This window comes from Miniopterus natalensis, chromosome 12, assembly GCF_054644295.1.
Source record: "Miniopterus natalensis isolate mMinNat1 chromosome 12, mMinNat1.hap1, whole genome shotgun sequence".
NCBI classification, from domain to species: Eukaryota; Metazoa; Chordata; class Mammalia; order Chiroptera; family Miniopteridae; genus Miniopterus; species Miniopterus natalensis.
This window is the reverse complement of record NC_142092.1, coordinates 31,652,675-31,680,452: the sequence shown is the minus strand read 5'-3', so window position 1 is coordinate 31,680,452 and position 27,778 is coordinate 31,652,675. Positions and strand designations below refer to the sequence as shown.

At 37.2% G+C, this 27,778-nt stretch overlaps 1 protein-coding gene across 1 annotated transcript in view; it reads right to left on the bottom strand.

Moving 5' to 3' along the window:
* PUM3 (pumilio RNA binding family member 3) overlaps positions 1-27,460 on the bottom strand; it is a 31,750-nt gene extending 4,290 nt beyond the window's left edge. Inside the window, exons 1-15 of the mRNA XM_016214299.2 lie at positions 27,379-27,460; positions 26,051-26,269; positions 22,886-23,021; positions 22,199-22,274; positions 20,106-20,199; positions 19,781-19,847; positions 18,599-18,773; positions 17,545-17,648; positions 16,476-16,554; positions 14,443-14,541; positions 13,554-13,607; positions 10,336-10,416; positions 3,331-3,473; positions 2,483-2,705; positions 1,286-1,373 (exon numbers count right to left, since the gene is read on the bottom strand). Of these exons, the coding sequence (XP_016069785.2) occupies positions 1,286-1,373; positions 2,483-2,705; positions 3,331-3,473; positions 10,336-10,416; positions 13,554-13,607; positions 14,443-14,541; positions 16,476-16,554; positions 17,545-17,648; positions 18,599-18,773; positions 19,781-19,847; positions 20,106-20,199; positions 22,199-22,274; positions 22,886-23,021; positions 26,051-26,269; positions 27,379-27,460 (1,720 nt within the window). The remainder of the gene's footprint in view (positions 1-1,285; positions 1,374-2,482; positions 2,706-3,330; positions 3,474-10,335; positions 10,417-13,553; positions 13,608-14,442; positions 14,542-16,475; positions 16,555-17,544; positions 17,649-18,598; positions 18,774-19,780; positions 19,848-20,105; positions 20,200-22,198; positions 22,275-22,885; positions 23,022-26,050; positions 26,270-27,378) is intronic.
* Positions 27,461-27,778: the final 318 nt, after the last annotated feature.

Below are 27,778 nucleotides of genomic sequence, written 5' to 3'. Positions count from 1 at the left end.
ACAGAGGCTGTTGGCCTCAGCCACTGCCAGCCACTGTGAAAGTGGATATTCCAGCCCCTAGATGAGCAGCACTCTGGGCAGAGAAGAAACAAGCTCCACTAAACCCTAACCGAATTATTACTGTTTTGAAAACTATTGTTTTGAGGTAACTTGTTACACAGCAACAGATACCCAAGGCAGCTAGTCATACTCGTGTTGCTACATGAAAATGATAAAAATCTCAGGCCCAAGCAGGCATGTTTTAGGGCTGCCAGCACATTTTAATTAAGAAGAAAAATCACTAGAAAGTTTCTGGACTTTAAAAGTCAGTCAATCAACTTTTCTGACATAAACTCAGCTCAAATGTGCACCAACATTTTTAATGAAAAAGATGATTCAGTACATTGTTTTTTCTTTAAAATATAAGAAGCTATCTCTTCCACAAAAAATTTAGTGAAAATAGCTCCAAGATTCTATTCTCAAAGGTAGAGTGAGAAGTGACAGCTCTGCTGGACACTGACTGCCTTACTAGCCATTAGAACTGCAACTTGCCTAAAGACACACATTTACAATCTGTCACTTTTTTTTCCAGATACAGTAATAGAAAGTCTAGACTACTCAAGTGGGGGGAAATCTCTCTAGTGGCTAAAATACCAGATGGAGTTGAATTTAGTAAGAGAAGGTCTGGTCAAAGACAGGACTGAGAAGGAAATGGTATGCAACTTTTCAATTAGATAAAAGATCTGTTCTCCCCTTGAGAGCTGAGTTTCTACAGAGCAGCTATGAGGTTTCTGAAAAAAACAATAAATGCCAAGGACTGGCTTGCTCTTTGGTCACATGTATTTCAATGCCAAATAGGCACCAGTTCAAAATTCTCTGATAAGGATAATTTTCTTCTGCCTGTCCCTTCTTCAACACTAGACATAAATATCATACCTTTCAACTGGGGTCATGATACTAACACATGGGCCCCCTACTGTAGTGCTCTCATCATCCTCAAGGAATAGAATGGCGTTTTAGAAAACTAGCGAAGCTCAGTCAGAATTCTGAAGTAGCAGAGACAAGAGGACAAGAGTGAGGGAGGGTGGGAAAGAGAAAAAAAAACCTAAAGGATTCTAGGACACAAATCTCTAGCATTTACTAAAGCAGTACTTGCAACCACTAAATCATTTCTTAGTCACAGACATTATTTCTGAACACTCAACAAACTCCCTTGAACTTGTATGGCTGACATCAAATTTAGGGACTCCAAGAATTACTGAAATTTCACACAGGCTACAACAAAAGGTCAAGTTTAACAACCTACCTTCTCTCCCATTTTCTTTCATCTTTTTATCTTGCTCTATTAACCACTTCAGCACAAGATGTCCTGCAGGATGTTCTGCAATGTGAAGCTATGAGGGGTCAAGAACACATTAATTTACAAGCTGTTTTCATCCATGCCTTGGCCCACAAGCCATCCTGTATCAATACAGACAAGGATTCAGCAAAGCTGAAAGTTTCATGGGCTTAAAAGATCTTTATTTAGAATGACCATTATACCTGGAGGTCTATTCTAATTCAAGACTAAAATGAAAACAGTTGTTCAAGGCAACACAGCCACTGAGAACTAGTTTAGGCTTGGCCTCATGAGTTCCGGTTTAAAAAGCCCCACAATGTTCATCCTGAGATCATGCTCACCACTTTTCAGACTGCAATATGCAGTTCTGAGGTACAGATACACCTATGGAACAGAACACTACAGCAGAAACATTAAAACCTAATGCTGAATGTTTACACATGTGTGACTACTTCCCTGCCCCAGGGAAGTTTTCTTGGGAATAGGATGGCTCCAGCTTATAATACCATAGGACCTATAGTTTTTTTTCATAGCACTTATCTCAATATGAAATGATCATTTTTATTTAAATAGTATGTTATGTTCATGTTCACCAAAATGGTAACTTAAAGATGGTAGGGGAAAGGGGGGGCAGCACTGACTCAAATGCCTAACACAGATCAGGTACACAATTGAATAAACTTGAATAAAATGAAAGGCAGAATAACATAAGACCCAAATAATATAGGCAGGACCTATCAGAAAGAGCAAAGACTTTTTAATAAGGGGATTAGGGAAGATGTCACAGAAGATTCTAGGGACCCTGAAGGATGAGTAAAGCTTTCTACATGGAGAGCATAGGAACACAGAGATATGGGCAACACTCAAGACTAAGGGAAAAGGCATGTACAAATAGAGAGAGGTTCAAAAGTCGACAGCAAATTCAAAACAGAATTAAGAGCATAGAATTTACTAGAAAGACAGCTTGGGGCTGTCATGGACAATAGAGACACATTAAAAGGATTTTCTTTTTACTCCTGGAGTCACTGCAAGACAGCATTTCAACAGCACTGCATTTTGAATTCAATTTTCAAATGCACTGTTGGTATGCAGTGAGTTAATTATCACTGAACTCCTCTTCGCAGCTGCTGCAGCTTCCTTGCTTGTCTTATAATAGCACATTACCTCTCCATCCTTGCCACCAGGATGCAGCTCTGCTGCTGCCAAGCTGGCGATGGCATTCATGGCAGGCTGAACGTCTCCAATGGCAGCTCCCAGAATGCAAGGCACCAACACACACGCAGACTTATCTAGCACCATTTCTTGGGCGTGACCTTGCAGGTAGCTTAACAGAGCTGGAGAGACTGATTCTAAGAGCTCTCGGCGGCGGATCTCTGTATCTTTCTTACTGTTGGAACAGGTTGAATGAGTCATAAGATAAATGGCAAAGGAAATATGGTGATCGTATTTCTACAAAAACCTCTAAGGGTTTACAACAGTCTCTGTCACATGCTATTGTAATTGCCTATATCTTTCTATTATGCATGAGGGTGGGGTATCTCTTTCATGTTTGTGTCCCCAGGATGTGACTAATGCCTGGCACAAAACAAGTATTCGATAAGCGAAGCTTGCCTCATGTAATAAAAAAAACCCCAAACAATCCAAAACATCTTTCAAGACAAACAAAATATCTTTCAAGACGAACATGTTTATATAATTTTATGGGTTCTACTCTCTAGAGTACTCAATTATGTGGTATCAGTAGCTTTAAAAATAAAGCAAAACCAAAACAAATCACACACCTAAGTGCCTACTACATGCAAGGGGCTCACAGGCATTCTTTTGGCACAATGCTTCTATTTCCTCTTCAAGATAAAAACAACTTCAGGTTTAAAAATAGAATTCACGTTTTGAATTTTAGAGAGAGGGAGTATGAGAAGGGGTGTGCATGCATAAGTAGAATTCTGGAAGCATGCACTACTGAAGTTAATAAATCAGAAGACCAAGGGCACAAGCCATTCTCCTGTTCTTACCTGTGTGCATTTCCATCTCCTTTCTGCAGAACTTCAATGATTTCTCGTACTATATGTGCAGGATCTCGGGGGCTTAGTAGGTACAACAGCACCTTCCTTCCATATTTGTCATTTAATATGTTAGGCAAGGAACTAATAATTTCCTGTAAAATTATAGAAACAAAAAATGAACCTGTATGCTTAAAGGATGTTTGGAATCTGAATGGCAAAGAAAGATATACACTTAACTATTTTCCCCAACATACTTAACGAAAAATGTGGAGCTAGTTGTGAAATTGTCTCATTAAAGCACAAACTGATTTATACTCAGAACATAGAATGAATTCTCTATTGTGACTAGCATTACTGAAAAATCCATTTATATAACTGACCAAGCTCAAAGAGACTTAAAAAATATTTAAAGCCGTTATCTTCATTCACTATATAACCGATACTTCTTAGGCCACCATTACCAGCGACATAGCTTGCTGGGGTCACTGAGCAGATCAGTTAATTTGCAGCTGCACTTAGGTGTAGCATCAGCGTCGATGAAGAAGACTCTTACTAGAATTTCCCCACTGAGATAGATGTATGTGAAGGGAGATAAAGAAACTGTTAAACAGAGCAAATGGATAAAGGCTTTTAAAGTTAGGCTGGTTAGTCATGGCAAATGAAGGCTATTTAGGTATAGCAATGGAAACAAAAAGAGGGGGAAGGGAAACATGCAGAAAGACTCTAGGAGCAGTTACAAATAACTACACTCTATTACAATTTCAATCAACTTACCCAAAAAAGTAACCACCTTTTCTAGTTGTATGAATTTAAGAAACAAAGGGAATGTCATCCCTGCCCCAGCTAGGCTCCTGTGTAAATTTGCTGATTTTTCCAATGAACGAAAATTCACTGTTTAAATTCCTCTAATCTTTTTTTTTTTTTTTAAATATATCTTTATTGATTTCAGAGAGACGAAGGGAGAGGGAGAGAGAGAGACAGAAACATCAATGATGAGAGAGAGTCATTGACCGGCTGCCTCCTGCATGCCCCCACTGGGGACTAAGCGAGCAACCCGGGCATGTGCCCTGACCCGGAATGGAACCGTGACCTCCTGGATCACAGGTAGATGCTCAACTGCTGAGCCACACCCGGCCGGGCTAAATTCCTCTGATCTTAATAGAGAATACACAGCAGAAAAATCATCAGGCATTTGCCCCTCTAACATTCCTATTTCATGCAACAAACCTAATAGATACTCAAAGCCATGTATGCTTGCGCACCAGAGATTCTTCAGAACTGGCTGGGGCCATAGAAAGAATTCAGTGCAATCACCCAGGTTTACAGACAAAGAACCCAGAAAGACGAGAGGTGACTTTACCATAAGATGTAGAATGTCAGTGGCAGGACTCTGACTATTCTGGTCCCTAATTCCAACTCTAGTCTCTTTCAAAGAAAACGTACACTCTCTGTTAAGGAAAGGAATTCTCCATGAGATGATATACTCAGATCTGCTACTCTCTTAAGTGCCTATTTATTACTATGAGATTAATAATTTTAGGAATCAACCTAAAAATTAAGTCAGTCATCACTTCTCCCAAGAAGACACAAAAATGGCCAACAGATACAGGAGATGCCCAACTTCACTAGCTCTAGGAGAAATGCAAATCAAAACCAAAATGAGATACCATGTCACACCTGTAAGAATGGCTATTATCAACAAGATAGGTAATAACAAGTGTTGGAGAGGCTGTGGAGAAAAAAGAACCCTCATACCCTGCAGATGGGAATGTAAACTGGAATAGCCACTATAGAAAACAGTATGGCGGTTCCTCAGAAAATTAAGAAGAGAGCTACCATATGACCCAGCAACCCCTCTTCTGGGTATCTACCTGAAAAATTTGAAAACATTTATTCGTAAAGACATATGTACCCCTGTGTTCACCACAACATTATTCACGGTGGCCAGGACATGGAAACAATTGAAGTGCCCTTTGGCAGGTGACTGGATAAAGACGTGGTACATATGTACAATGGAACACTGCCCAGCCATAAGAAAAGATGAAACACTGCCATTTGCAACAACACGGATGGATCTTAAGAATATCATGCTAGCAAAGTAGATCAGGTGGAAAAAGTTAAGAACCATATGATTTCACTCACATGTGGGATACAAAATTGAAAGCAACATATGAACAAACTAGACAAACAAACAAGCAAAAACTCATAGACACAGACAACTGTATAGTGGTTACCAGATGGGAAGGGAGACAGGGGGATAGAAGAGTAAAAGGGGTTAAACATATGGTGATGAAAGGAGGCCTGACTCTGGGGGTGAACACATAATGCAATATACAGATATGTATCACAGAATTGTACACTTAAAACCCATATAATTTTATTAACCACTGTCACCCCAATACATTTATTTAAAAAAATAAAATAATTTTAAGACAAGAAAAAAAATTAAGGCAGTCACCAACCATGGGATCATGATACAGTAAAGTTCATGACCCCAAAGTTGATGATGCAACTCCAGATTCCAGACACATTTCTCTTTTTAAAGTCTCAAGCATCGCTCATTTTCTGCACAAAAGTATATTGTCCTTCCTATAATTAATTACAGCAGCTAACACTTACGTGCTCACCAGGAACCAGACCCTGTGCTGAGAGTGCTATGTCCATCACCTTAAATATTCCTTACATCATGACGACACAAGTACTACAGCTTACTTTCGTGTTACAAATAAGAAGCCCAAGGTCCAAACAAATAAGGTGAATTAAAGTAGATAAGTAAAGGCCACTCATCTAGGACATGGTCACCCCTTTCCATGACTCTAAGCCCCACTGTGCTCTTCTACCTTTGAAGAAGTTTAAGGCCATGTATAAAGGTTTTCCCCATAAACAGAAAGGTTTCCAGAGAACAGGTACAACAGAACTAACCCCCTCAAAAGTAATATAAATGTCAACCATCCAAGGAAAATGAACTTGAAATTTCAGTAAAAAGGGCAAGACAAAACAAAAATGTACACATCACAGAGGAGGGAGCTCTTTAGAAATTTCAAGGTAAACATGCCCCAAAGTAGACTCCACACAGGCATTTTTTAAAATCCTCTCAAGGACATGCTTTTATTGATTTTAGAGAAAGAGAAAGGGAGAGAAACATCGACCAGTTGCCTTCCACATGCACCCCAACCAGGGATTAAACCCGAAACCCGGGTATATGCCCTGACTGGAATCAAACTCGTGACCCTTTGGTATATGGGGGACGCTCCAACCGAACCACACTGGCCAGGGCTCAACATATGCATTTTTTATTATTTTCGTTCTTGGTGTAAGGAGCAGAAAGGGTGGCATGAGACCAGCACCATATTCCTCAGTGTACTCACTTTCTCTGTGGGTCCCACATTTAAGGACTGGGGCAATACACACAGACAAGGGCAGGAAAGGTTTTACCTTAACATGAGAGGCTTAAAGCCTCGTGCAAATACTACTCAAGGACTTTACTGCCTTTCAGTTTGTAATTAAGGAACTGAGAATCTAAAGTTATGTTCGTTTGAGTGTGAAATCACTTAATTCTCCCCCTTCATTCCAGCTTTCCTACTCTCAAAACCATATACCTAAAAGGAAACAGTATGACTGCTGTTATATTAGAGCACTAATTCATTTCTCTTTAAGCTGGGTTACACACAAAGAGGAGAGAAATTTCTAGAAAGGAGAACAACAAAGAGAACAATAACATGTAGAAACAGGTAAGAAGAACCAATCAACTATTGCAACTATTGATCAGCTCAAACAGTGTAGCCTTTGGCAAATCTTTTAACCTCTCCATACATCAGTTCCCTTATCTGTAAAAGGAAATGATGCCCTGGCCTGACTGTGGGCCATGACCAGAAGCAAATTAGAAAAGTCTGCCCAGCCGGGCGTGGCTCAGTGGTTGAGCGTCGATCTGGGATCCAGGAGATCGGGGTTCGATTCCCGGTCAGGGCACATGCCCGGGTTGCGGGCTCGATCAATGACTCTCTCATCATTGATGTTTCTATCTCTCTCTCCCTCTCCTTTCCTCTCTCTGAAATCAATAAAGATATATTTTTAAAAAAGAAAAAAAAAGTCACACTGCAAACTGAAAATAGCTATAAAGTAATATATCTTTACTGCACAATGCAACAGGCTTTGCAGTGATTGGGTGGGACGGTCACGTGACTCCCTCTAGATACACATTATGTGCAACATATCTGACAATCCAGCAATTTTGCTAAACAGACATACAAGAATGCTCACAGAATTATTTGGAACAGCAAAACGTAATGAGTTTTTGAAGTTTTTAAAATTATAAACAATCTAAATGTCCATCAACAGAAAGTGGAAAAATAAACTGCAGTATACTCATAGTAAAACACTATTTGGCGTTGGAAAATAAATGATTTAGAACAGGAGGGGGGCAAACAAAGTCCTGTGGGTCAACCTGCAGCCTGGTTTTGTAAATCCTACAAGATAAGAACGGCCTTTAAATTTTAAAGGACTGTTCAAGAATAAAAACAAAACAAACTGAGAACAGGCAACAGAGATCATATGTAGCCCACAAAGCCTAAAATACTATCTGGCCCTTTTCAAAAAGGCTTGCCAACCCCTGATGATAATTCCACAAACATAATAGCAAAAGAAAAAAGCAAGTTGCATGAGACAACCTACAAGATGTCATTTACATGGCATCTGTAAACATGCAAGATAGTACTATATACATCTACGTGTAGCAAAAGGGTAAGGAAATGCATACGAATAATAAATACAAAATTCATCACCATGGTTGTGGGGGGGTGGACATGCAATCGGGGATAGGTATGCAAAGGACCTGAACTTTAACTGTATTTGTGAAGTTTTACTTCTTTGTCAGATAGTAGGAGGCTGCATCCTCACTGTCTTATTCATTATACCTTTCTGTATAGAGATATTTCCTTTTCTGAGGAACACTGCTGTCAAAGCAGCTGCACCAAACCAACAATCCCAGGGTAAAATGGATCAAATTTTATAAGTATGTTTATTTTGGAAAGTAAAGTAGGTGGGAAACAGTGTGTATCCATTTTGAAAGGTGAGGGCTCAGCTGACCAGGCTGTCATTTTGACCTGGTATTTCAGGAAGTCTGATTACCCTGAAAAGAATTCTTAGCAACACTAAGCTTCCTTGTGTATTTTTTAAAAGAACTGCCTACTGCAACAGGTTTTCTGGTAAACGGGTGGGGAAAATGCAAAGGCAATTAGTGTTCCAGGATTTTATCACTGGCTACATAGTTTAATGATACACAGAACCTTTTGAGCATTTGTCAGTTAGAAGCAAGAGATCAGTAAATCAGGCCACTCTCAGAGAGCTGCCCTGAGCATGAGAAAGTCATCAGGAATGTGGGCTAAGTAGTGGTGGGAATCAATCTGATAAGCACAAGGAATTAAAACTGTTCCAACAGCAACTTTAAGTGGGATAAATCTTTGTAAAAAAATCTAGCAGACAAATTGTGGCAAATCCTGAAGGAAGTACGGCTTCTCTTGAAATCTATTTGGAAGTTATGCAAATTTTAGTTGTCCTGAAAATATTAAGCAAAAGCAATCTTTGAATAGCCCAGCCTGTTTCCATTTTCATGAAACAACTTTATTCATTAACAAATCTATGGCCTCACATCACTGTCACAGGAATGAAAAACAATCATTACTGATTGGGGTCAAAAGGGTAATAAAGTCACAAGGAATGTGTCAAAATACTTAGTTTGTGACATGAAAGTCTTGCCAAATGGTTTCTTCCCACAATCTTATCCCAAAGAAAGTCATTATAATCTTAAAATAGTCAAGGGAAAAGCTGGAAAATGACAGCAAGGGCATGAGAAATTCACACACACTAGGACCTACAGTTGGCATCTAAGAAAAATCTCCTTCCCCTCCACTAGCTGATACATTTTTTCCCCTACACTCAGTTCTACTGGTCCAGACAGGCTACAGAGAGAGCCACAGCACCGTCACATGCCAACAGGTAAAGTCTCTTTCTGAACATCCATCTGCTTCTCCCTGCAGATGCTGTGAAAGTAGCTTCTGTTACTTAGATTTCTCCAACGGCCTGTCCATGGTATCAAAGAGAAACTTTGTGTAATTTTCAGATGAGTATGTCTATACAGATTATGTGGTTTTTAAAATGTTTCCTGCAACCAATGTTGCAATTTCTTAACCCTACCCCTGCAACCTCTATTATATACCCAACACTACCTACATACTAGAAATCAAGGAACGGAAGAGAAGACCAGATTCAGAAGGCAATCACTGCAGAAACAAGGAAATGATTTCACAATGCAGTTTTTACTTTGGAGCAGTTCTTTCAAGAGAACAGCTCAATTTTCCTGAAGGCAAATTTAGGGTGAAATAAATTGCATTCAATTACTACCACTTTATGGTCATTATACTATGCTAAAAGGAATTGCTGAAATGTATAAAAGAAGCTAGTATTTTCATTTTAGTAATAATTTTTAATCTGAGTCTTAAAAACTTTCATGAAAGCTCTAGGAAGTATCACAATTGAGTGAGTTTTGTCAGTTTTTCTTCCCCAGCTCAATCAGGACAGATGTCCTGACAGACTGGGTGACTGTGTAGAGGTAGTTACTCCAATGGGAGAGAAAGGTCATGGATGTCCTCTGCTGGATGTGAACTCTTGAATAACTGAAGAATTACTATGTCAATGAATTTCTATGCAAATCTAAGCACTGCACTGCTACATTTTCATTTAGTATGTCATACGGTTTAAAAAGCCATGTTATCCTAATTCAACCATTCTTTTACATATTTAAAACAATATTAATTATTAATATGAAGCTGTAAGATTATGGCTTATACAGGAATAAAGCAAACCCCGAAACAAGACTTAATGAGTCAACTAATAACTAACAAAAGGCTTTCAAGAAGCAGATACTTCAAAGTCTTTACACATGTATGTGTGAAGTAACACAAACCCACAAATGATATATCGATTTAACTTAAATTCAAGACCATGAGAATTACTTACTGATATGAGAATCTGCTTCACGAGCTTAGTATCATCAATACAATCAAATGCGGCCAGTAAAACCAAGTGGGAGTATTGGCCCTGCAGAGATCAAAGCCAGGGAAAGTTAAAAAGACACAGCGCTCCCTCTCCCTTTCATGCAGCCCGCCCGTCCTCCATGAAGCTCACTAATCCTGTAGCCTGCCCAGCATTACACAAACCAGAGGGGTAAAAGCCACTCAAAGGGATTCTTACCAGGACTGACTGAATTATATTCTAGGTTGATATTAAAAAGAAAAACAGAAAAGCACATTCTTCAATATCAACTAACCCGAACTCAGTTTTTTTAACCAGGATATAATACTTTTCAAAAATAGGAACCCTGTTGATGAACAGCTACTAAAAAATTGAACTAAAAAAAATAAACAAACTCAATAGGTTAAAAAACACACCAAGAATATAAAACTATTATATAAACTCAGTTGTAATTATACACATACAAAACGTACATAATACATGTGCAGAGAAAACCCCAGAACACTGTAAAGTAACAGTCACCTCTAGGTTGGAGGATACAAATCTTTCACTTTGTCTGTGTATCGTCCCAAGTTCTTTAAAACAATCCTATACAATTAGACTAGTAGTACTAGGTGACTTTCACAACTGCCACCTCTTGAAATGACAGAATTGTTCTGTGATGCTGGTATTGTTCTGAAGAATTAAAGCAGCACTTTATGTTGGGGGAGGGGGAAGAGGAGGTAGGAGGAAGGGGGAGGAGGAAGGGGAAGGAGGAAAGGGAAGGAGGAGGGGGGAGGAAAAGGAAGAAGGGGAGGGGGAGGAGGAAGAAGGGGAAAAGAAGGAGGAGGAGGAGGAGGAGGGGGGAGAGGGGGGAGGAGGGGAAAGTGTTCTCAGAGTTCATGGTATATTCTTTTTGTATCCTAGATAGTATGAATCATTCTTTACTAAGAGGGGGGATTTGACTTTTTATAACCCCATTCAGAGCCAGGTCTGATGAATATGGCAGGTAACATTTCAATTAGACAAACTAGAGAAAAATAACAAAGGTCTAACATCTTTACTGTACAAAGACCAACAATCTACTAAAATGGGCAAAGAACATGAAGAGTCAGTTCATAGAAAAAGAGAAGTGCAAATGGCTTTACGCACATGAATTAATGCTCACTCATTAATTAAAGGTAATAATGAAAACAATAAAGTATCATTTCCCACCTATTCTATAGGCAGAAGTGAAACCCTTGATAATATACTAATTTGGCAAAGGTCTGGAGAAAAGCAGGTATACTTTTATGTCATTGGTGAGAATGTAAAGTAGTTCAACTTTTTTGAAGGGCAATTTACATCTAAAAAACTTAAAATGCATGTACCTTCTGATCCAGCAACTTTAGTTCTAGATTTATCTTACAGACATGCTCCCATGTATGCACAAAGGACATGCACTGGAACACTACTTGAAATGACAAAAAACTAGAAATTACCCAAGTGTCCAACAGTAGGGACTGGTTAAGTGGCTTATTGGAAGTCATATAATGAAATAGTATGAAGTCATCAAAAAAAGTGATGTGGGTAGATGTGCACATATTGAAATGAAATGACCTCCGAGATACTTTAAGTGAGGGAAGCAAAGAGGAGAACATCGTGCATCTAGTACACAGCACTGGTTTCTGATTTTCAAGTTCTATACCCAGGACATCTCTGGCTGAATACAGAAGCGGCTGTAACAGAATTTAAGTGAGAAATAGACAAGTCTACAATTACAGTTGGAGATTTTAACAGGCTTCTCTCATCCACTGGTAGAACTAAACAATGATAAATCAGTAAAGTCTCTGATGATCTGAACAACACTATCCACCACCCTGATCTAATCGGCATCTACAGAGTACTATACCCTATGACTCCACAAAACACATTCCTTTTAAGAAACTAAGATAGACCACACTAGGCCATAAAATAAGTCTTTATAAATTGAAAAGGACTGAAATAACAGAGTATGTCAAGAAACCCCCAATGTTTGGAAATTAAACTCTTCTAAATAAATCAAATCCATGGGTTGTATTAAACCCTTAGAAGCAACTCCTTGAGATAAAAATTACACTGCACTGTTAATGTCTTGTTACCATCAGAGCCTTGCAGGGATTAGTTTCTCGAAAAAATCTCATTATTACAAATAAACTATAAAGTTAAAACAATCTAATTTTATTACTTAAAATGTCTTTTACTATGAATACCTTTTAGAACTTTCTATTAACATCCTATTTTTATTCATTTCTAATTTAAAATATTCAAATTAAAATGTTATACAAAACGACTTATTTCATGGTGAATAATGAATCATATTCTCATACTCTGGAAATGGCTCACTAGAGAATCTTATTTCATTTTGTTACAGAAAGGTTAGCTACCTTTTAAGTGGTCTTACACTCTCTCCCTGGTCTCCAACCCTACAGAAGACAGGCATGTATACAATCACACAGCAGCGTATGTGCTCGAATTCATATTTACTGTACTAAGTATTCACCAGATGCTAGTAGTTCTCATTAGATTTTTCATAGGAAAAAGTTGTTGATATCACTAATTTTAGTTCTCCAGTAAATGAGAAGCTATAAAACATTAACATATAAAATAACTCAAAAAATTTTATAGTATTTGCTGCTACACATACCAGGTGGGCAAAAGTAAGTTTACAGTTGTGAGTACACAAAACAAGAGTTTCTTTTCCTTATGAACAACTGCAAAATTACTTTTGCCTCACCCAGCATTCTAGAAATACTATGGAAAACTACTTAGTATTTAAATACAAAGAAATACTATTTTTTGAGGTCATTAATGCCTCAGAAAAATTTTCTGCATTCTCTAATTTCACCAGGAAAGCTGTTAGAGCATCTCCAAAGGATTCCAAAGAACTCTAAGGCTTGACTAGAATTTATTCTAGGCAGTAATTTCCATGTTTAATATGACCTAACAAATTCATTAAGTAAGGTAGTAAATATCAGGTCTTCGAAAAATATCTAATAAAAATGGAAAAGTGTCACTATATAATGTTAAATGAATAAAGGAGAAATCTCATTTGCATAAATTTAATATATAAAATGCATGCATATGCATAGGAAAAGAATGTAATAAAACAATGAATAACTTCCTTGATAATTTTCTGAATTTTTCAAATTTTCCATAATAAACATAATTTCATTAAAAAGAATTAAAAGAAATATTATACTTACATTAGCCACCTTTTCAACATAAGTCTTCATTGTTTTCACAATCACTTTCCTGTCCTTAAAAAAGAAAAATTGTCCCAACTTTTAATTATAGATTAAAAGTATTTCATATGCAAAATTTTTATGTAATATTAAACTGTCATTGGAGTGGCATACTTTTCATTAGTGAAAATAGTTTTACAGCCAGAACAAAAAAACTGCAATATATTAGCCTTTTCAGAGCTATTAGAATCTTAAGACTTGTATGTGCTATCCATTCAGACATAAATACCAAACGATAAATTATCAGTCACAAGGCAAACCAAGTGAAATGGTCTCCTTTTATAGTGAGAACTGAGAGATCCCTCTTCCAATGCCTGAATTGTCTTCAAACACAGTCTACGGCATTCAATGCATATTTGTTGAATAGAAATTAAATTTGTATTAATTTAAAAAGTGGACAAAATATAACTGTCTTTTAAAGGCAGAATTATACTGTTCAAAGATATGGGAATCAGTTCTGTTAAACTTCTGTAATTAATATGGACTTTCACCTTTTCCCTCAAAGTACTTAACACACGTATAAGCAAATGTGTAACTGTTCACTATCTTCCCCATTAAGATCATTAAATGAGGAATCAGAGACTGACAGGTACCAAAGCTTCTGTAAGTGGGAGCCTAACATAAATATTGTAGTTATTTGCTTGACAGGTCCCTTCCCAAAAAATGACAACTCAAGTTTTTCATACTTTTTGAAAACTCCAGCAGAGAAGAAACACTAGGCCCAAAGAAGAGCACTTCCTATGAGGCCCTGAGGCACAACTTTGCAAAGATAAGCTGTTTATGCACAACAGGGTTAAGACCAAGGACGACAGCAAGTATAAGGACAGCAAGTCAAGCCCCGCACACTTACCTTGGGCGTGCCATGCCACAGGCAGTGCATGGCCACTCTGGCACCATCATGTGTGTGCGCCAGGTATACCACTGCTTCACGGATGGCTTCAATCATTTCCTGGGGAACAAATGCCATCAGGGCTTTGGTTTATTCTTTCTCTCTGCCTTTAAAAAAATCTATCTACTGGGGAGCAGTTAAGCACAAAGAATAAAAGTAGCAAACAATTTAACTTTTCATCTTGTAGCCAAGCACAGAGACACACATCTTTCTAAGAACATTCTTTTCCATCAAGAGTAGCAAATACTGCTGGCAAGCAATTTCTATTAAAATACCTGTCTATTTTATAAAATATATTTATATTAAAATTCAATGTCTATTCAAAGAAGAATATACATCTATAGTATATTCTAAATGATTTTTCAAGAAAAAGGAGGCTAGGAGGTGGCTACGGTAAGAAGGCAACAGAAAAGCCACATAAATAAAATGCTATTTCCTAAAAGAGACATGCATATAATGAGAACCAAAACATTAATTTGGCTGAAAAAGTATCTCCTTTTTAGTTTATCACCAGATTACTTCCATAAATCACAGTGACAATTAACCCTAGAAATACTAAATAACAGTTTCCTAATAAAATTAATCTCTATATTAGAATAGGTCCACACTATCAATGACCCTTTAATAAAAACTCAATTGTTAATTTCTTACAAGGTAGTTTAGCTTATTTTTAATCTTTATTCTTCATTGTCAATGCATATAATTTCTAAATTATATTTTAGAAGTCCAGCATACAGATGTGAGTTCCAGTAAACAACTGCAGGGCCCCATTTTAGTCCATTCCCACTTAAAAAAAAATTTATATTAAACAAATAAGTACAGGTCTCCTGCCAGGAGAGGAAGGTAGGTGCTTATTTTTATCAATAAGGAACAAGCAATTTCACCTTTAACTGTCCTACAACCCTTACCCAGGATGAATCTCAGTGACATGGCTTTTAACTTACGTACCTAAACTCATGATTCTCTTCAAAGCTATCCAGTCAGGGAGTTATACACATATTCCAATTATGCTTCCACTATCCCCAAAGGTTTTTTTTTAGTTTCTCTTTTTGAAAATGCCCCCAGGGCCAGAAAAGATTTGCCTCATTACTTTATACTGACACTAGGTTCCCAACAATTTTTTTTTTTGCTATTACTAAAACACATTTAACACTAAAAAGAAAGATTTTCCACCACTGAATGTATTCAAGTGATAATTTTTTTCAGTTCTGAAAATGTAGTCCCACCTCAGTACATCTAGAACTGTGAGACACTGCTCGGCAGGAAAGGGAGAGAATTACCCAAAAGAGAAGCAGCAGCTGCTACAGTCACTGAGCCACAAGTTTAGGTTGGTGGAAAATTATTTTGTATGTCAATTTTGAGCAGGTCAAAGTTTTTATGAATGCTTAGTCTGGTATATTTGTTAAGAAGTCAGTATCATTACTTTAGTTATGCCTTATTATATGAATTAGGACAAATGGACAATGAGTTCACTGCATGATGAGGCAAAGTTTAGGACTAAACGATGAATTCTCATTTGTGTTCCCATCATTGACTTAAAGGGCACTGCAATTTGCCTTCAGTCTCTGTTCCTTTTCCCTCTATCATAGAAGGTCCAATTTTTCATGGTCCATCTACTTTTTACATAAGTGTCCTCCTCTAACCTTTGAACACCAACATAATTTTTGTTGTTGTATTGGCACAGGTGAATTTAAAACTACCTGAATGCTGAATATCCCTCTATTTGTTAATTTTTAAATTAGGTTAGCTAGAGGATACTCTGGATTATAATTAAAATATAAAAATTCAATGGAGTTGATAAAACCAGTCAATTCTATTGTCTTCTTGTAGAAATCTAAACACAATTAGTAGACTTGCTCAAAGAAAGTTTAGTGCATTATCTTCTCTAAATAAATCTTTAAAATTTCCAAAAGATAATGTATATCAAAGCAGTGTTTTACATATTAACATGGCTCTTTTGTGTTTTGGTTTAAAAACTAAAATCAAGAACTTACTGATCTTAGCTTTGGGGGTGCGTAGGTAAAAAAGTCCAAGAATACTTTATGCACCAATGAGTGCTTAATCACAGCTTCTCTGAAAACAGAAAAAAGGGAAAAGAGTATATGTCAGATCTGGCACTACAGTAATGCAGATACAGGTAACCTCAGTTGTCCTAAAATAATCAAAGAAAGTTAAATGGTTTTAACAAGTGTTATTTATCAAAAGACAGAGTGTATCTTTCAGCAATATTAGGATTAAAAAAACCCAAAACTTTTAGACTATAAAAATATTTTAATGCTTGCCATCTATGACCAAAACCAGGGTACAGATTTCTAGTACTTAATCAGCAAAGATGAAATGATTCAAAATACACTCTCTTAAATAAGGACATTTATATTTTTTACACAAGAATGGACATACAATTAGAAATCTATATGTGGACTTACTTTTTATAGCTATTTTCTCTCTGTCAAGCATTCTTCATAATGCATCAGTTTCATAAAATAATTTTAGCAAAGTTAAACTCAAGTAGATCAAAACAGTATCAGAAACTGTAACACCTACTCGACCCAAGCTTCCCAGTGTGACACTTGGTGAATTCAGGTGTATAGTGGAGGCTGATGACCAGGCACCAAAGATTTCAGTTCACAGTGAGTGTCTGAGTAGTTGGCAAAAACAGGTTGCCTTTATGGGCAAAGCACTGTTCTGAGTGTTTTGGAAATATCAATGTATTTAATCTTCAAAAAAACTCTATGATATATGTACTATTATATCCCAATTTTATAGATATGGAAACTGAGGCACAGAGAGGTTAAACTGCCCAACGTCACAGTTAGTGATGGAGGGGTGATGGAGGGGGCACTAGGATTCACACCCAGCCCATCTGGTCTGAGGGTACACCTTAACCCCTCCACCATGGACCAAGTGCCAAGAAGTTCACATGCCCAATTTCTAAGTCTTACAATCCAAATGAAGTAACAGATTATATATGGAAAACTATCCGCCCTTCTATGCAAGGGTCATACAAAACTTTCCTCCTTTAAACGCTATTTGTTAAGAAAAAACAAAAACCAGCTTTCTTACTTTTGGGCCATTGGAGTTAAAATCTGTTTCATTTCATCCATGATAAGCTCTAGTTTCTCTGGCTGTACCTGTAATACTTTCTCCAGAGTTGGGTGATCTGCTGACTGCAACACAAGAAAAATCAAACCCTTCTAAATTTAATGACGTTTCTTCAGCTTCGTAACAAAGAAAACCAATCACCATCATTTTAAATAAACTTAAATTAAGTTTTAGACTTCCCATATTCATATAACAAAAGCCCTGCTTTAGATACACTCATGGAGTAATTCCTGATTATCTGATTCTCAATGTATATGGCCACCAATGCACATAAAGAGCCAGGCTAACCGGCCAACCAACTCAACCAGCCAAAAGGTACTTGTCAAGCACCTAGCACATACTTAACTACAAGATCAAGCTGTCAGTTTGCAAATCCTTACCATGTATTTTGTACTTACCTGCATATTCCTGTAGTGACTGTTATAAAAGAAACAAAGCACTAAATTCAACCCAGGAATTAATCCATATCCCTGGAGATAAGTGTGGGCATTTATATCCCAAGGTCTGAAATAGATCCTTTAAATATCCTAGTCTTATTACTGGCCTTTTCCAGATTCAGTCTCTGAATATATCCAAGGTTGGGTCTCTCTACTCCCCTTCCTCTCTACATACAAGCTGGAGAAGGGTAATCCACACACATGAAGAAACACAGGAAAAGGCAACAACAGGGAGCCTGATGCACTTCTGCCAGAGCTGGTCGGGTGGCCACACAGCTACATTAACTGTTACGTCTTCTTCCTCGGTCTATCTGACTGCAGAAACGGAAGTACTGAAGCATTACACACAGCACTTGGGAGGAAGGAACAAACGCAGTTCAATTTAAAGGGGATTTAAAAGTAGTGCTCTGGGTGAGAGAGAAAGTATAATCACCAGAGACAAAATAATCCATAAGAAAAAGGTACTTTAAGATGGTCTCTTAAATGACCAGCCAAATTGAAAACACATTCTGAAAACAGGGCATCATAAAGTAATAGAAAAAGTAAAAACACTAGAAAAAAATGCCTTGAAATGCTACCTTGTAGAGCTGAAATGTGTTCCCATAGAGCTCCTCTGTCAACATGTTCCTCTGCTCCAAAATGGCCTTGTCATTGTACGCATACTCCACAATGGCCGAGGCCTCCGCGTGTCGGAGCATCTTCCTCACGTGGCCTTTAAAACTTCTGATTATCTCTGCAATCTGTGGTTTGCTCCTAAACCCAATGTGGTAAAGGGAAAAGATAAGTGACACAGGAGAAAGCTGGGTGACAACAAAACATACCTTGACACCAACAGAACTCCTGAGACCAACTCATCACGCGGGGGTGGGTGTGTACCACGGAGAAATGCTTCTAAGGAAATCAAACTGTTTTGCATTTCTGCCTCAAGCTTTCTAAGTCACCCAGGAGCTGAAACCTGGCTCTGCTTACCAGCTGCGAGACCCTGAACGAGTTATTTAACCCCTCTGTGCCTCAGCTTCTTCATTCATGAAAGAGAAAGAATAAGGCTGACATGAGGATTAAATGGGTTAAGATGTACTGAGAACTGTGACCAGCTCATAACAAGTGCTCAACAAATGTAGTTCCCATCCAACCGTTCCGCTTGGAAAAGGGAGGACAGAAGGAAAGGGCCAGGTAAAGGCCAGCGATGCATGGAAATGAATAAAACATATTCGAAGGATGCTCTTTTAAAACAGGACTCAGTCACAAGCATTTATATTACATCCTAAAATCAAGCTGCTGATAATTATAGTCAGAAATAGTTTTTGAAAATTCTGTCAACTGTACTTTTTTGTTGTTGATTGGCATATTTTGGCACCTTATTACACTCAAAAAGAGAAATCAAGACAAGTATCAATCCCACCTAATTCAGGAAATCCTCCCATCTTTACATTTCCTGTCCCACTGCCTCTGCTACTGTATTTACTCACCTGCCCCTTCCAAACCTCTCCCCTCTAAATACTGGTAACAAATTACAAGGTGATTATCCTACTTTTCTTCCAGGGCTTCAAGATATACTCCCCTAAAAATGGTGAAGGAAGTACCATCAATTTACATTAACTTCAAGAACTGTTCTTAAGACCACGCTCCCTGGAAACTTTACAAGCATCTGTTGAGGGCCACTATTATGGCCACAGACATTTAAGTAACATGTGCACACAATCAGTATCCACACTTTTAAAAAACTAATAAAAATATATTTTAAAAATAAAACAACTCACCCATACATGAGAAATTTCTTAACAATATTTCTGGAATACTTAGCTTTACTTAATTCGACCAAATCATCTGAAAAACAAAATACATTACAATGACTCCTTAGAAACAAAGGAAGGAACTAAATAAATGCATAATCCTAGGAATATAAACAACTAGCTCTCTGTTTGTCCCAGGCAAAGAACAAATAATAAAATAAAAAAGGTCCTACAGAGGACACATTACTTTCCCACAACAGAATTATTTCCCAGGACAGTCTTGGGTATTTCAAGAGAAAACAAGTCACTCATTACAAATGATTACAATTCATCTCCAAAACATAAGAAATACCTTGCAGTTCTTCAAAAGCCTGCTTTCTTTGCTCTTCATTGCCATACTGAATGTAACACTGGATCACACGCGTTGAATCATGTGCAAACGCAATCTGTAGGGAAGACAGTTTGGGTCTCTCTGAGATTTATGTTTCTATCATATTACTTCTGTTTTATTGTTACCTCTTTCAGAATTCCTGGTTAGAGAAAAGGTAGGATCTTCATGGATAAAATTAAATCTAGGCTACTGGGGAGTAGAAATACTTGTTTTAATTGTACAAAATTGCATTCTTTGGTTCTGCCGCCTATGATACGGCACTGAGACAGGGACAGATTTAACCATTTTGCAAGATTCCTATCATTATTAATTAAAACCAAATATCAAAACAAACCTGTCTAGGTTATACACATTATATTTCTCATTTCTCTGAAAGTTGCTTTCCCTACAAGGAGAATTTTCCAATTCAAAAATTCTATTATTCTATAATTTCTTAAATCTAAGAATGTTTGGCTTTGGCAACCAAAGGTATAGATCTAAAAAAGTCTTGCTACACAAGTAAACACATACATTGGCAATTATAAGTTAATCTCTCCATTTCTCACATTTTCATTATATTCCTAGAAATATGTTGTAGTTCAAATCTGATTCCTTCACCCATCTCCCCCTCACAACTACTGGATGAACTAGGTCCTCAATGAAGGACTGCTGATCAGTTTTCCATAGCAATAACCACAAACAATCAGTCATGAAAAATTATTTACTATGCTACAGTACCAGTTTACTTTAATAGTGCTCATTATTTGTTGCTTAGTCTGTCTTTAACATTTTTTAATTCTAACAAATCAGACCCATCAAAGTCACAGAAGAATTTCCTTAAGGGATACTTACATAAACATTTATGATTAAAACTAAAATAAATAAATAAATTTTAAAAATAAGGCTGTTTTGTGCATATATTGATTACTTACTATATAATCAATATACATGCTTTAAATATATTTTTCTCATTTAGGCCTCAAAGCAATCTTAAGAGTGGGCTGTTGTTATTCTCACTTTGCAGGCAAAAAAAGTAAGTTTATGAGAAGTTAAGGAACTTTCTGTTCCTGTGACCCTGGATTGAAAGTTAACTCATCTGAGTGCTAGATGTATGAAATGTCTAACAGTGATGACTTTAAGGTAAAGGAGGCAATATATGCATTGGTTAGCACAACTTCTACACACAGTAAATAACAGGTTGCCATTATCTAAAGGCACAGATATATTAAGCATCAGAGTGACTTTAACACCAGATTTAAATACCAGACTAACTCCCACATCCATGGGCATGTACTAGTAACCTAAGGGTAATTGGTAAAGGATCCTGAGTGTAAAATATTTATAAATAAAGGAGAACGCACTACTAGAGCAGAGGAACAGTTCTATTTTAGAAAGATCTGGCTGGATTTATAAGAAAGTAGCTGCTGGGAACTTGCTATTTCAAGACATTTCTTCGAACTACAATGTAGCCTGTTGGACATATGTACGTGGTTTGGCAAATGCTGCCCCTCCAGAGTCCCCAAAGCTACTGAATCTGTTGTCTTAACAGACTAGATAGTCACTAAGTATTTATCCAAATATACAAGCCAACAGAAGTTTATTATAAAACAGGACTAAACAGCAACAATGAAAATTACTTTAGAACTCCCAAATCTATAACATTTTAAGGATCTTTGCATGTGTGTAAAAGCATGGAAGAAAAGAATGACGTAATCATTTTGCATCACACACACAAAAAAAGCCAGCAATTTAGAACATACAAAAGTATATGAAGTTCAGAGCAAGACATTCTACCACATACTACTGAACTAATGAATTCTTCAAGATAGCTTTAAAGAACACCGATTTTAGTAAATTATTTTAAAATAACACAGCCAAATACTTGGACAGTCTTTTTATAATTTTCCAGAAATAAGTTCTCTCATTATTAAACTTTTTACTTAGTCAGTATTTGAAAATGTTGGCTAAATACATTTAAAACAACAATTTCACTTGTCATAAATGGTCAGCTACCCTTTACTGAGGTAAGTCAATTTCAAGAGTTAAAACTGCAACTGTAAGTATGCCCTACTTACAGTTTTAATTTTTCCTTGAATCAACTTCTGCAAATCACTCATCAACTTCACTCTTTTTTCTTTGTCACAATCTTTTCTATAAAAGAGAATAAAAGAGGGAGGAAACATAGCTTAAGCAAAGACATTATTTTAATTTTAAACACAAGAAACTAAAAACCGTTTCAGTGTATGTTCACCCAGTTAAGCGTGATTTTCTCTTTGAAAGCAGCAAATCTTCTGACGTTAAAATTATTATTCCAGAGCAGCCAGAGAGAAGTAATTTTCTCAAAGGCAGAAACTCATCTCACAAGGTATAATTTCATGCATCAATCTAAATCTTCACAGGCAGAACTTCAAAAGTAAAGAAAATAATAAAACAAGTGCAAGATACCAAATACTTAAGTATCTCAAAACCTAGCTGATAAAAAATTGTCTTTCGTTGTCTCAGAAGTCTTTCAGGAAGGATGTCGAATCCAATTTAACTCTCATACATTTTCATAAACCTATCTGACACCATCCTAGTGATCCCCACATTTCTACAACAAGCAGACATCCAAATACTCATGCCTCTACTGGAGTGTTAGGAGTGCTCCCTAAATAACCCAAGTGTATGTCATCTGTTTTAGGGCATCTCACTATTTACAAGGGATACTCTTACTCCTTCATCATCTCAAAGGAACTAATAAAGATGCCACCGAGTAGTGTTACCTTCTCACCAGCTCCCAAATCTGCTTTGCCCGAACAACAACGTCATAGTTGGTTCTATCACTGAGTTGTCTGCTTTGCTTCAATTCTTTCTTCTTTTTTTTGAAATCATCCCATTTGGGTTTCTTGGTCGCCGAGTCTGGTCATTATAGAAATTATTACCAGTTACATTTAACATTCTGAGCGACACAAACAAATACAAATCATGTACAGAGGGCAATCACTGATCAGGATCTATTTCTACTCAATGGGGAAACTAGAAGGGGGAAAATATCATTCTCCATAAACTTATACTTTACTGCATTTTCTGAGCAGTTTATACATTTTAAATTTGGTTGACACTAACCATTCATTCATTCAACAGCTATTTATTGATTCTTAAGAGGGTGACTACAAAGAAAAAAGGAAACTGAAAGGGTGGTAAAAGATGGTAAAAGCATCTTTTTCAGTAAAATAAAATTCTACTTTAGAACATTAAGTTCAGTGGACTTTAGGTATAATCAGTTCTTAAGGAAAACAAAAATTAGTCCAAATTAAAATAGGAAAAACAACAACAAAAAACCAAAATAAATAAATAAATAAATAAAATAGGAAAAAAAATGAAATAAAAAATTCACTATTCTGAGTGCTGTTATATATTAAGTCACTTAATTACAACTCTATTGTAAGGTGAGTACTGTGTGTGTGTGTGTGTGTGTGTGTGTGTGTGTGTATTTTTTTACAAGATGAGTTCCGGGGTAGACACAGAAAAGAAAAAGACTGTAAAATCTAACGTACATGTAGAATCTAAAAACGCCAAATACACTGAAGCAGGCAATAGAACAGTGGTTACCAGAGGCAGGGAGTTGGGGAAAATGGAAACACGCTGGGCCAAGGGTACAGAGTTGTAACTCTGTAGGATGAGTAAGTCTAGATAACGTACAGAATGATGACTATCCTTAATACTGTACTGAATACTGGGAATTTGCTAAGAGGTAGGTACTATTATTACCCTTCCCTTCACACTGGGGAAACAAAGGCACCAAGCAGTTAAGCTCCTAGTTAAAGGTTATACAGCTACTAAGTGGCAGAGTCAGGATTCAAATCCAGAGACAACTGCTCTGCTGCCTTACTCATGACAATGCACAATCAAAATTACAAAGTAATTCTATAAAAGTCAAGTGTCTTTCTATTAGTATTTTTTGTCCTCAAAATATAAATAACATACCAATTGAATCGAAAAGCCTGATGAGGCCAAACACACAACTTAATAAAATGTGTATTGTTAACATGAGTATCCTGCAAAGAACTCTTTGGAGAATTAGTTTCTTCTAAATATCTCCCTTTCTCTGATTAGGAAATACACAAATTATAAAAACTTAGAGAATGCAAAAACAAAATTCTCCTATAATCCCAAAACTTAGATATAACCATTAACATTTTATTTCCCTCTTGTCTTTTTACCTATGCATGTTTTATATGGCTCTAATTCAGAATTTGTCTTCCCTTAAACTTAATAACTATATTGTAAGTGTTCCTCCATGAAAATAAATATTCCTCAAACCATAATTTTTAATGGCTATATAATATACAACGTATTTATTCTCCTTACTGGTTATTTGTCCCTGGCCTGGCAATAGAGGGTTGTAGGTAACAGAGGGCTTATTTACCATTAATATTAGACCATCATGTACTGTATAACAGAGGATAGTAACTGATTCAGAGGTTCACAAACATTTGGGCACCCTTGACATACACCATGCTAGGCTGCAGTAGATATATCAATTTTAGGGATGACTAGTATCCAAGCTCCCTCAGTTGCTAGTATGAAAATACGAGAAAATAAAATCAGAGCTCCATTTTGAGATGTCAGGAACATATCCCCCATAGAAGGAACCAGGCTGCAGGATCTCAGGATCTTGATGTGAGAACGTGTGTGTTTAAAATGCAGGTGCCAAGAATCCCAGTAGAGAAAGGGAGACTTAGGAGCTATCGGAGAGGGGAGGAAAGAGGTAGGAAAGGAAACCTGAGAGAGAAACTGTGGGGTGTGGTCATGATGGAGGGAAAAGGAAGAAAACATGATGAAGAGAAGACACTGGAGCTGGAGCATAAAAGGACCCAGCAGGCTTAATGAAAAACAATGAAAATGTCCCTTCCTTCCTCTCCCAGCCTCCCTTTCTTAAGGCTGCTGTCCCTCTAGTGAACAGCCCCGGGGAGAGTAGAGAGCAGGGGTCAGGGCTGGGGAACTGCACTGAGAAGGCCGTATGGCAGTGTCTCAGTGGGCAGCAAAGGAGCAGTTAGGATATGCCAAGCTGGAGAAAAAAAGGAAAGACAGGGAAATTCCCATGGTGCTGCAGAGAAGGTGTATGTACAATGGCCCATGCTACCTGGAGACCAATGGAAGATAATACTCAAGAGGGGCATGCTGTACAGCAGACAGCAAAGCTCTGGGTTAGAAATGACCCCTGGAACATCATGACAAAGAGAACAGCAGTTTGTTTCAACAGACAAATAGGAGCCCTGCCAGTACATCCCATCAGTTAGCAAGCTGTCCTGAACCAATGACAGTCAAATATGCCATGTGTATACTACACCTTCCTTGGAACTGCCTGCTGGACCTGGGCCATCTCATGGGTTGACCGTATTGGAGTGGCCTAAGCATTGTGAAAGCAGGGACCATGTATCTCTTGTTCATCAAGACATCCTTAGCCAAGGCAGATATTTAGCAGGACACGCTAACTGTTTGAGCCCAGCTTCTATGCTGATTAGACAGGGCTTGTACACTTATTGGTTATTTTTCCCATCTCCAACCACAGTGTACAGAAAACTCAAATATTTGTTTAATGACTGACTGAATGAATGAATGGTAGCCCACAAAAAGGAATGTTTTATTGATATTCCTCTGTATAAAGCCATTACAACTTAGCTTAACTCTAGGGCTAGGTAATTCAGCAAGGGCCTAGGACATAAGGAACTCCAAGCACTGGAGGACAATCTGACCAAGGAAGATGCTTCCTGTGGTTTATTTAATACCACTTACTCTTCGCCCCCACCCCAAATACTGCCTGTCAAGAAACAAGAACCGAGGTCTCTAACAGATTTCTGGGGTCCCTATGCACAGTGGTTCTGGCAACTGCTCAGGCAGGGGAAGGATCCCACAAAAACCATGCTGAAGCTATCGGTGCTTACCATCGCTTTTGCTGTCTGGCTGGAATTTTCTCTTCTTGCTGAATTTGTTTGCCTGCTGGAATTTGTTCTTTGGTACTTTATCCCCTTGCTGCTTGTTCTTGAACTGCTTCACACCTTTTCTCCCTGGTTTTGTGGAACTTTTCTGAAAGTTCTTAGATGTGACTTTAGGTCCATCTTCCTTAACAACTTTTCTTGGGAATGTCTTTGAAGAACCAGAATCTAGTGTCGATAATAAATAATTATTAGTTCAATGATCCTGAGCCAAGATCTCTTTTATCCACTGGGATGTATTTGTTACAGAAAATTACACCCTCTTTGGTGAAACATACTTTGTCTTACTCTCAAATATGGAACAGACCAGGATTTAAAATACCAAAACATAATTAAAAAACTTTCTGATTATAAAATTATAATATAGGTTCATTACAGAAAACCTATAAAGTAGAGAAATACATAATAAAACTATCCATAATTCTAGAGATAACTTGTTGTCAGGCTGATGTATTTCTTTATTTTAAGTACAGAGTAGAAATGAGGTATTATTTATATACCTTTGTATTCTACTTTAATGTCTCCATGTCATTAAAGTCTTTACGCATAACTTCTAAAGGCTCAATAAAATTATAAGAATCTAAAAATAGAATAAACACTTGAAATTTAGAAGGTATACCATATAGACAAATTAAAGATGTTAATTTTTCAAAAATTCTAATTTTTGAAAAAAATTTTCAAAGCCTATAATAAAGTTATTTGACAAAAATATTCTTTGGTCAACAAAGCTTGCAAATTAAGTACCTAACAAATGAAATGAAAACTGCAACAGCTATGCCCTAAGACTGCTGTAAGAAAAAAACACACAAGATTGCTTAGGGAACGATCATTTACACAGACTCTGACTTTTCTATTTTGCAATACTGACACCTGATGGAATAATAAAGACATCACAATTAGAAATCTTGAAGATAAAAGTATGTAGCTTACCAGTAGTATATATTAGTCAGCCACACTTTATCAAACATTAAAATAAAATGTGGTGAATTAGTGTGACTAACATGAGGCGACAGTATCACTAGCTGACACGAGGAGTCTTTTATGAGGATAGCATCCCCCAATTATCCTGGCAATTATTCTTAAATGTGTTAGTTTCGCAGGGAACATGCACACTAACACACAGCAACAAAGATTTTTCCTATTTTAATCCTAATTCTAACCCACCAATAAAGGCTGCAATTTGCTGCATGCCTCTTCATCCCACAAGCCCCTCCCTCCAAAGATAAGGGCCAAACAAACTGCCACAGAGGAAGCATATTTTGATAAGGCCATCTTACCATTGCTTTTATAAAATCTGTTTTTCTCTTGTGATGTCTTTGTACCTTTTCCTGTGAATTTTTTTTTTGCTTTGACGTCCATTATAGCAACTCTGGAAAACAAAAACAAAACCCAAAAGGATCACTGAATTGCTCTCATCTAAGAGTCATTAAGTAGTCACTGCCACATTGAGTCTTTGAGCTCACAGAGCAGGGCAATTCAAGTGGTTGCCCACACGTGTCCAGGAAGTAAACAATCACTGCTTCTAAAATTTTACAACTGAAAATAAACAAGATACCAACACAAAAAACACCACTAATACACACACAAACTTGTACGTGCACATCATGACTAGTGTGTGATATATTTGGAGGCAATACTTCGGCAATACTACTGGCTAAAAATAGACCATTATTTATA